General features: G+C 46.3%; 1 protein-coding gene across 1 annotated transcript in view; it reads right to left on the reverse strand.

The window, feature by feature from the left end:
- SNX1 (sorting nexin 1) overlaps positions 1 to 10778 on the reverse strand; it is a 54878-nt gene extending 44100 nt beyond the window's left edge. The window contains exon 1 of the mRNA XM_039491374.1: positions 10606 to 10778. Within this exon, the coding sequence (XP_039347308.1) occupies positions 10606 to 10725 (120 nt within the window). The 5' untranslated portion in view covers positions 10726 to 10778. The remainder of the gene's footprint in view (positions 1 to 10605) is intronic.
- Positions 10779 to 11385: the final 607 nt, after the last annotated feature.

Raw genomic sequence — 11385 nt, forward strand, 5'->3', positions numbered from 1 at the left:
ATCCCAATGAACTGCACAGCAGGAACTGAAGCACCACTGTCTAGCATTTGGGAAGCATCTCTACACTGAGTTGTTTGTTTGCCCAGTATATCTGCAGAGACTGCTGCCCCAAGCACACACAGAACTCCAATTTGTTTCCATTAGCTAATGTGGACAGGACAGCCATCTTTCAGGCAAGTGAAGAAACTTCAGACACTGCATGAATCTTCAAAGCTTTGCTCAATATGGCAGAGTGGGCCAGAGAGTTTTGTTCCAGATAGTTCCTTCCAGCCATCATGATGCCTAGCAGAGGAAGAGCTAGAACTCCAAAAAGCAAGCAGAGAATGAGCTTTAGAAATGAATTAGGATTTAGGACATTGATTTTGCTGCAAGCTGGGGGTTACCATTCTAAAGTTTCCTTAATGCAGAGCTGGACTTTTTTTTTTAAAAAGCAAAAGACATCCAGGCTTTGTCTACACTAGTTCTACTTTCTAAAAATGTTTAGCTGTTGCCAACACTTGTTCAGCTTCTGCCTGCATTACCAACACTAGAAACAATGCAGGCTGGTTGCCACCAGCTTTTGATACCAAGTTGATTAGACATGTTCTACGCAGGTTCATACAGTGCTAGAAGCAGCCACGCCAGCAACCCATCATTTTATTTGAAATAGGTTCTTATACCACCCTTGCCAGCACAGTAACAAGCACCTTCCAGAAGTATACTACACTATAAGCACTATGTGCCAGTGTAGTGAGTCAGGTGAAAACACTCTACGCAGACAGGCAAGAAAACTGTCGGCAAAATAAATCCACTTCCCTGAGAGGCGGTAGCTATGTTGGTAGGAGACGCTCTCCTGCCAACATAGTGCTGTCCACACTGATGCTTAGGTCAGTGTAACTTATGTTGCTCAGGGGAGTGGCTTATTTGCAGAAGTGGTAATGTTGACCTAGCCTCAGTGACATGACTCACTTCCGTCACAAGTTCGTCATTCTCTCATCCTCTCCCCAGGCTGGGGCTCAACACTGCTAATGCTGACCAGTGTTTAGCAACAATGGGAAATGTAGGATAGACAAGGCCCAAGTGTGAAGACTAAAAGGTACATTGACACTTAAAATGCTACAGCAGTACTGCTGTAGCACTTCAGTATAGATGCTTTCTATAGTGACAAGACGGGCTCTCCTGTTGCTGTAGTTAATCCACTTCTGAGCGGTGGTAGCTGGGCTGATAGAAGAACTCTTTCACCAACCTAGCACTGTCTATACAGAGGCTTAGCGTGGCATAGCTGTGGTCTCAGGGGTGTCACACCCCTGAGATAGGCAGCTATGCCCAATAAATTTTCAGTGTAGACCAGCCCTACAGCTGCTCACGAGAAACAAGAGATCCAAGTGCAAGGCCTTTGGGAAGCTCCTCCTGACACCTCGCATGGCTCCATCTTTCACATCAGTCTTCAGCTAACTGGCATCAAATCTAATGTACCTACCCCCTCTAGCTGTTGAAGGAAAAACGCAGCTGTTTTTCTTCTCCCTCTCCAGAGCCACCTTACTGCTGTGGTGGAGAGGATCTGCTATTCTACCCCAAAAAGAGTATCCTAGTACCTACCTCCGCTGTTCAGAACTTCTGCCCCAAGTAGTAGCATAAGAACATTCGTATAGTAACTCCTCACTTAAAGTCATCCCTGTTAACATTGTTATGTTGCTGACCAATTAGAGAACATGCTCCTTTAAAGTTGCGCAATGCTCCCTTATAACATAGTTTGGCAGCTGCCTGCTTTGTTCATTGCTTGCAGGAAGAGCAAGCGTTGGAGCTAGCTGGTGGGGGCTTGGAACCAGGGTGGACTGGCAGCCCCCCTATCAGCTCCCCATTCCCTTAAGTTCCCTGTGTGGCAGCCACCCAGCAAGCTATCAATTGCAGGCAGTTCAGCTGTCCCTCCCCCCACTGCCATGTGCTGCTCCTGCCCTCTGCCTTGGAGCTGCTCCCTGGTGCCTCCTGCCTGCTGTGTGGGGGGCAGGGGAAAGTGGGGCTAATGTCAGGGTGTCTTCCTCCCCCCTGCTCACCCCTCATCTCCATAGAGTGGGGTAGGGGGGCAACCACACAACAGGGCTCAGGACAGAGGGAGTTTGCCGGCAGCAGCTGCTGTCTCAACTTGATGATCTACTTAAAAAGGCAATGTACTTAAAGTGTAGCTAGCATACTTAAAGGGGTAATGTGCATCTCTCTCACGCACACAAAGTGTGCATCTGACTCTGCCATGCTGTCATCCCTCCCTCCATTCCTGCTGCCTTGTAGAGTGTAAGGCTACATTAACAACAATGGGTTAACCCTTGATGGCTCAGCTGAGTGCCAATTCATCATTTAGCAGTAAGGCATTCCCTGGGAAATATCCCACCCTCTGACTTCACCACCTCAACCAATCATTGTTGTGTACTAGTATTAAATTGTTTAACACGTATACTGTGTGTGTGTATAAATATATATATATATATATATAATAGTCTTGTCTGGTGGGAAAAAAAAAAAAGTTTCCCTGGAACCCAATACCCTCCCCCATTTACATTAATTCTTATGGAGAAATTGGATTTGCTTAACATCGTTTCACTTAAAGTCACATTTCTCAGGAACATACTACAATGTTAAGCAAGAAGTTACTTACTGGGACCCACAGATTACCCCATTAGCTCAAATGAGATCAGTTTTGTTGATTTTAAAACTGCTGCTTGGCAAAGCTATGAGCAGCAGAAGCATGGCACTGACGCTGGTCTACTAGCAATATCCGGTCACATTTGGAAGCATCTTCACAGCCATAAAGCTGGCATCTCCAGGTTTTAAGAGACCCTGTTTCTGCAGAAGTTGACAGATCAGCACCAATACACACCAGGAAAAGCTTCCCACTCACCACTGGGTTACGTCAGCTATGTCTGACCAAGCCATTTTCTTATGCCTGCAACCTACAGATTGTACTTGGCCCCAGTCCAGTTTCTATTTTAAACCTTCCTGTGTAACTAGTAGGTTTGTGTAACTGCAATCTTTCCCATGAAGCAAACACCACCATCCCTTAATTTCAGGTGTTCATTTTCAAATACAGCACCAGTGATGTTTTGCTACGAATAGTTCTTTTATTACAGAGATAGTGAAGAGATTCCCAGGGTTAAGATTTCACAGGTTAGCTTTTTTACTTTGAGTGTCTTTTCAAAAAATTTCTCCGAGAAAAACCATGTACACTGTACATTTACTCCCTGAGGACTTACTACTCTGGTTGCAAAGCTGGATTTTGAGAGCTATGTTGTCTGTAACAAGATATGTTTTGCTATAGTCACCAATTAGTGTTATATTTGACTAAGAGGTGACAATGTCAAGCCTTCTGTTACATGTTAAGGGATACACAAGAACGGCCGTACTGGGTCCCAAAGGTCCATCTAGCCCAGTATCCTGTCTACTGACCAATACCAGGTGCCCCAGGGGGAGTGAACCTAACAGGTAATGAACAAGTGATCTCTCTCCTGCCATCCATCTCCACCCTCTGACAAACAGAGGGTGGGGACACCATTCCTTACCCATCCTGGCTAATAGCCATTAATGGACTTAACCACCATGAATTTATCCAGTTCTCTTTTAAACGCTGTTATAGTCTTAGCCTTCACAACCTCCTCAGGTAAGGAGTTCCACAAGTTGACTGTGCACTGTGTGAAGAACTTCCTTTTATTTGTTTTAAGCCTGCTGCCTATTAATTTCATTTGGTGACCCCTAGTTCTTGTATTATGGGAATAAGTAAATAACTTTTCCTTATCCACTTTCTCCACATCACTCCTGATTTTATATACCTCTCATATCCCCCCTTAGTCTCCTCTTTTCCAAGCTGAAAAGTACTAGCCTCTAATCTCTCCTCATATGGGACCCTCTCCAAACCCCTAATCATTTTAGTTGCCCTTCTCTGAACCTTTTCTAGTGCCAGCATATCTTTTTTGAGGTGAGGAGACCACATCTGTACACAGAATTCAAGATGTGGGCGTACCATTGATTTATATAAGGGCAATAATATATTCTCCTTCTTATTCTCTATCCCATGATGCTTAACATCCTGTTTGCTTTTTTGACCACCTCTGCACACTGCATGGACATCTTCAGAGAACGATCCACGATGATTCCAAGATTTTTCCTGATTTGTTGTAGCTAAATTACATACAATATGATGGGGGATATAGTTGGAGTTATTTTTTTCCAATGTGCATTACTTTGCATTTATCCACATGAAATTTCATTTGCCATTTTGTTGGCCAATCACTTAGTTTTGTGAGATCTTTTTGAAGCTCTTCACAGTCTGCTTTGGTCTTAACTATCTTGAGCAGTTTAGTATCATCTGCAAACTTTGTCACCTCACTGTTTACCCCTTTCTCCAGATCATTTATGAGTAAGTTGAATAGGATTGGTCCTAGGACTGACCCTTGGGGAACACCACTAGTTACCCCTCTCCATGCTGAGAATTTACCATTAATTCCTATCCTTTGTTCCCTGTCTTTTAACCAGTTCTCAATCCAGGAAAGGACCTTCCCTCTTATCCCATGACAACTTAATTTACGTAAGAGCCTTTGGTAAGCAACCTTGTCAGAGGCTTTCTGGAAATCTAAGTACACTATGTCCACTGGATCCCCTTGTCCACATGTTTATTGACCCCTTCAAAGAACTCTAATAGATTAGTAAGACAATTTCCCTTTACAGAAACCATGTTGACTTTTGCCCAACAATATGTTTTTCTATGTGTCTGACAATTTTATTCTTTACTATTGTTTCGACTAATTTGCCCGGTACTGACATTAGACTTACCAGTCTGTAATTGCTGGGATCATCTCTAGAGCCCTTTTTAAATATTGGCGTTACATTAGCTATCTTCCAGTCATTGGGTACAGAGGCCGATTTAAAGGACAGGTTATAAACCCCAGTTAATAGTTCCGCAACTTCACATTTGAGTTCTTTCAGAACTCTTGAGTGAATGCCATCCAGTCCTGGTGACTTGTAAATGTTAAGTTTATCAATTAATTCCAAAACCTCCTCTAGTGACACTGCAATCTGTGACAGCTCCTCAGATTTGTCACCTATAAAAGCCAGCTCAGATTTGGGAATCTCCCTAACATCCTCAGCCGGGAATACTGAAACAAAGAATCCACTTAGTTTCTCCACAATGACTTTATCATCTTTAAGTGCTCCTTTTGTATCTTTTGTATCTCGTATCAGAGGGGTATCTCGATTATCCAGAGGCCTCACTCGTTGTTTAGCAGGCTTCCTGCTTCTGATGTATTTAAAAAACATTGTTATTACTTTGAGTTTTTGGCTAGCCATTCTTCAAACTCCTCTTTGGTTTTTCTTATTACATTTTTAAACTTCATTTGGCAGTGTTTATGCTCCTTTCTATTTACCTCACTAGGATCTGACTCCCACTTTTTAAAGGAAGTCTTTATCTCTCACTGCTTCTCTTACATGGTTGTTAAGCCATGGTGACTCTTTTTTAGTTTTTACTGTTTCTCTTAATTTGGGGTATACATTTAAGTTGGGCCTCTATTATGGTGTCTTTAAAAAAGCATCCATGCAGCTTGTAGGGACTTCACTTTAGTCACTATAGTTTAATTTCTGTTTAACTACCCCCCCCCCCATTTTTGCATAGTTCCCTTTTTTTTAAATTAAATGCCACAGCATTGGGCTGTTGAGATGTTCTTCCCACCACAGGGATGTTAAATGTTGTTATATTATGGTCACTATTTCCAAGAGGTCCTGTTATAGTTATCTCTTGGACCAGCTTCTACGCTCCACTCAGGACTAAATCTAGAGTTGCCTCTCCCCTTGTGGGTTCCTGTACCGACTGCTCCAAGAAGCAGTCATTTAAAGTATCAAGAAATTTTGTCTCTGCATTTCATCTTGAGGTGACGTGTTCCCAGTCAATATGGGGATAATTGAAATCCCTCACTACTATTGAGTTCTTAATTTTGATAGCCTCTCTAATTTCCCTTAGCATTTCATCATCACTATCACTGTCCTGGTCAGGTGGTCAATAATAGATCCCTAATGTTATATTCTTATTAGAGCATGACATTACTATCCATAGAGATTCTATGGAACACGTGATTCACCTAAGATTTTTACTTCATTTGATTCTACATTTTGTTTCACATTTAGTGCCACCTTCTTCCCCCACACATGACCTGTTCTGTTCTTCTGATATATTTTGTACCCCGGAATGATTGTGTCCCATTGATTGTCCTCAGTCCACCAGGTTTCTGTGATGCCTATTATATCAATATCCTCCTTTATCATGAGGCACTCTAGTTCACCCATCTTATTATTTAGACTTCTAGCATTTGTGTACAAGCACTTTAAAAAAAACTTGTCACTAGTTATTTGCCTGCCCTTTTCTGATGTGTCTGATTCTTTAGGTGAATGTTTCTCATCTGATCTGGCCCTTACATTATCCTCTTCCATCCTCTGCTCCTGACTACAACCTAGAGAATCTCTATCAATAGACTCTCCCCTAAGAGAAAAGTCTCTGTCCAATCCACATGCTCCTCTGCAGCAGTTGGCTCCCCCGCCCCCCCAATCTCCTAGTTTAAAAACTGCTCTGCAACCTTTTTAATGTTAAGTGCCAGCAGTCTGGTTCCACTTTGGTTTAGGTGGAGCCCATCCTTCCTGCATAGGCTCCCCCTATCCCAAAAGTTTCCCCAATTCCTAATGAATCTAAACCCCTCCTCTCTACACCATCATCTCATCCACGCATTGAGACTCTGAACCTCTGCCTGCCTACCTAGCCCTGCATGTGGAACTGGGAGCATTTCTGAGAATACCACCATAGAGGTCCTAGATTTCAGTCTCTTCCCTAGCAGCCTAAATTTGGCCTCCAGGACCTCTCTCCTACCCTTCCCTATGTCATTGGTACCTACATGTACCATGACCACCAGCTCCTCCCCAGCACTACACAAGTCTATCCAGATGCCTCAAGAGATCCACAACCTTCGCACCAGGCAGGCAAGTCACCATATGGTTCTCCCGGTCATCACACACCCAGCTATCCATGTTTCTAATGATCGAATCTCCCATTACTAACACCTGCCTTTTCCTAGTGACTGGAACTCCCTCCCCGAGAGGTAACCTTAGTGCAAGAGGATACCCTAACACCATCTGGAAGGAGGGTCCCAACTATGGGAAGGTTTCCCTCTGCTCCCGTTGACTGCTCTGCTTCCCTGGGCCTTTCATCCTCTTCAACAGTGCAGGGGCTGTCTGATTGGAGGTGGGACAATTCTACAGTGTTCCAGAAAGCCTCATCAACATACCTCTCTGTCTCCCTTAGCTCCTCCAGTTCCGCCACCCTGGCCTCCAAAGCCTGTATGCGGTCTCTGAGGGCCAGGAGCTCCTTGCACCGAATGCACACATATGCCAGGGCAAGTAATCATACATGTTGCACTCAGCACAATAAACTAGATAGCCCCCCACTCTGCTGCTGGGCTTCTGCCTGCATGGTCTCCTAGTTAATGAAAGGGTTTCGCTTAAATCAAGAAGTTTTGAATGTAGTTTAGTTTATAGTTTTAAAAAGCAGCAAGGGGCCCTTGCCCCCTTCCAAACTCCCTTGCGAAACTCCCTGTTAGCAGCCCTTGTTCGCTACAGGTACAGATACAGCTTTTATAGTTGTTTTTCCTAGTCAAAGAGTAGTTAACTAGAGGATTTTAGAAGTTGGTCTTGTGCCCTTTGCTTCTTTGAGGGGAAAAAGGCAAGCTAGGTTTTCCTTAGGAATATCAACTTTGGCCTTCCCTGATGGAAAACTTGCTGAGGTTCTTCATGAACATGTGTTGTTAGCTCACACACTTTGACTGGGCATAGGAGTCTAGAAATTTTAAGACTCCATTTCTCCAAAGTGTTGGTTCATTGAACTTTGACCTGTTAGCAAAAGAACGCTGAAATAGTGATTTAAAAACCTTTTTCTTGGTTGTTCAACTTTCGTTCTTGGCCATTATGCTGTTATTAAACTAGTTCCAGGCTAGATGGGACCAGATTTTCAAGTACAAGATGTTTTCAGAAATTTTTGCTTCTTAAGTGTATAAAGGACAAAAAAAAAAAAGAGAGACCACAAGCCTAAAATCCTCTACTATTGCATGTTCGATCAGCTTCAAAAAGGTGACATTTTCTGTTAACGCAAAGAATCAAAATAAATTAAGGTAACACTTCCACACAAAAGCGAGAAGGCCTTCGTGCACTCAGAGACCCCTCTCCCTTCACCCTACACCCACACCCTATTCTGGAAATGCAGGCATCTTAAGTCTGGCCAGGAGATTCCTGACTTCGATGGGCAATTAAAGTGGCAGTATCTCCCCATCCTTATGTGGGACAGGACTCTCTGGGACAGTCTAGGCCAGGGGCTCTCAATCTCTCTTTGAGTCCCCCCCACATGATATAAAGATTTCACAGCCCAACTGAGCCACAACTACTGGTTTTCTGCATATAAAAGCCAGGGCTGGTATTGGGGGATAGCAAGCAGAACAACTGCCTGCCCCTGCAAAGCTACACTGTTTGGGCTTCGGCTTTCTGCCCTGGGCCCCAGTGAGTCTAATGCTGGCCCTGCTTAGCAGACTCCCTGAAACCTGCTCCCAGCTCCCCAACCCCTGGTTGAAAACCACTGGTCTAGGCAAGGTATGCTGCCAAGAGCAGAGGTGGCCAGGTGTGGAAGGGCATCCACAAGTAGGAGAAAGAAACACTAGAATTCCTTTGCTTTCCCCCAGCAGTTCACTAGAGGGGACTGCATATGCACAGAATCACAGGAGAAGATTGGTAAGAGTTAATGGTTTTCTCTGCAGTTTTTTTCTTGTATGCCTGATAAGAGTTTGGAATCAAGTTTTAAGTTAGTATATTTAAACCTTGCTTCTGTAAATGTAATACCTTACATATTGAGCCAGTAGAGCATTTCCAGAAGATAAAAGGGTGGTACATACTAGAACAGTAAATAAAAACTGAAATTGGCCCCAGGGGGCCAGAGTAGTAGCCACTGTCAGCTCTCGTTATAATGCAGATTAGATTGATGACTATCCACAGGTATATCGCATGTTTCCCTCTATCACTTTTCACACAGCCCTAGAATGATGTGCTGATGTGAACGTGCAGCTAATGTTCATAAAGCCCTGACAGGTTTTTTCCCCCCCCTCCTCCTCCTTTTTAAAAAGCAGCCTACTTTACAATAGAGTGACATTTTTCACTCAAGCACTAGCCTCCTTAGGAAATTCCCTCTGCCACCCTCTCCCCACCAAGTTGTACCAGCAGTGAACTGTTTTCATCACAAGTGCAACAAAACTCTCACCACATCACAAAGCCTGATGAAACATGCCAGCAACATACATTTCCTTAGTGTAACCATACCCAGACTGGAAAACTAATTTATCTATTGTTAGCTATGCCAAGCCATGTGGTTTTGCCAAAAATTCTTAAGCAGCTAGTTACAGAATGACTCCCTTCAATGTTTTCCCCTGTGTCCTAGGGTATTTCTACATTACCCACCAGATCAGCAGGCAGCGATCGATCCAGCGGGGGGGGGGGGTCGATTTATCACATCTAGTCTAGACACGTGAAATTGACCCCCTGAACGCTCTCTCATCAACTCCTGTACTTCACCTCTGGGAGAGGCACAGGCAGAGTCGACAGGGGAGCAGCAGCAGTCGACACCGTGGTGAAAACACCACAGTTAAGTCGATCTAAGTACGTCAACTTCAGCTAGGTTATTCACGTAGCTGAAGTTGCATAACTTAAATTGATCTCCCCCCCCGCCCCCAGTGTAGACCAAGCCCTAGTGATGTTTAGATTTCTCTGACTACAGGTATTAAGAATTAGGGCTATTTGTGATGTAGGATATTATAACCAAAAAAGTAAAGATTGCTCCTAGTCCATGACTAGGGCTCCTATGGTAATACATTTGTATTAAATGGACTTCTAAGCAGCTGATCTAATGTAAATTAAGATCAAGACAGCAAATCAGCAAAGGGACTTGTTTGTAACATTTTAGTTTATATCTACCCACAGATATTCCAGCGGAGGCCAACATTATAAGTAAGTCACTGGATTTGACTTTTCAGATCTCTTTGCAACCTAATCTTCACACCCCTTTAAGAGGGCAATTATTATCCCTACTTTACAAGTAAAGGAGCACAGAGAGGCTAAGGAGTGTGCCCTGGGGCACACATGAAGTCAGTGGTAGCCCTGTGACTCAGTCGTACTCTAGCAATTAGGTAGCGTCCCTCCCTGCCTGCTCCTGATAAGAGAGGCTGTCACTGGAGACCCTGCCACCCGAAAGCCCAGCCCTGCGACCAAGGGCTAGTCAAGAGCTCCAGTCAGTTCCCAGCCAGGAGCTCCAGCCCCCGCACCAGCTCGCGAGAGGCGAGACCGACCCGGCTTCCGCCGGCGCCACTGAGAACCGGGGCCCAGTGGTGTCCCGAGCGCCTCCCTTGGGCCCCCCGGGCTCCTCCAGCCCCTCACGGCAGAGCTCGGCAGCGGCTCCGACAGACGGGAGCTCGCCGCTTTCCAGCGCCCAGCGCTCCCCGGCCGGCCGGCGCGACACGGCGGCAGCGGCGCAGCAACGCTCGGGAGCCCCAGGGGCCCGGGCGGACTCACGGCGCCGGTGAAGATGTCCTCGCCCTCGGTGTCGCTGTCCGCGTCCCCTTCGGCCCCGGGGAAGGGCGGGGGCAACCGCTCCGCGGAGGGGCTGGAGCTGCAGGCGCCGCCCGACGCCATGTCCCTGCGTTCGCTGAGGCCACTTCCGCCTCCCAGATGCCCACCAGGGCGAAAACGCCAACGACAGCTTTATGAGGAGAGAGCGGCGCCGTGAGCGGGGGCGGGGCCTGGCCCTGCGGACAAGGGGGAGGAGCCATGCCGGGGGCGGGGCGGGGCGGGTCAGGGGACGCCCTTGATAGGGGGAGCCAAACGGGGGCCGGCCCACCAGAATACACAGAGGAAAGAGCCAGGAGGGGCAGGGCTGGCTGCAGTGGGTGGAGCCAGAATAGGGGTGGGGCTGTGCCGTGTCTAGGTGATCCCAATGGTCGCGTGCAGTGCTCGTGCGCTCCGCACTGTTCAGCTTGGTGGGCTTGGCGTCATGGCGCACGGCCCGCGCTCTGCCCTCAGAGAAAGGAGGGGGGGGGGGTCGTGCCAAAAAAGCCCCGCCTGATTGGCTGCCCTTCCCCACCTGCTCAGCAAGGGCAGCCAATCAGAGATGCCGACTGTGGCCGGACGGTTCTGCCACTCAGCTCAGGAAAGGACAGGTGATATCAGATGGGGAGAGGGAAGCGGCCTCATGGCCCGTACCATTCCCACAGGAGGGGATGGGGTGCAGAAAGAGCCTCCCCCTTCGTGGGAAGGTGTGTTAGCCAAGTCTGCTGGCTCCCTCCTGACCCCACA

Source organism: Mauremys reevesii, linkage group 10 (genome assembly GCF_016161935.1).
Source record: "Mauremys reevesii isolate NIE-2019 linkage group 10, ASM1616193v1, whole genome shotgun sequence".
NCBI lineage: Eukaryota > Metazoa > Chordata > Testudines > Geoemydidae > Mauremys > Mauremys reevesii.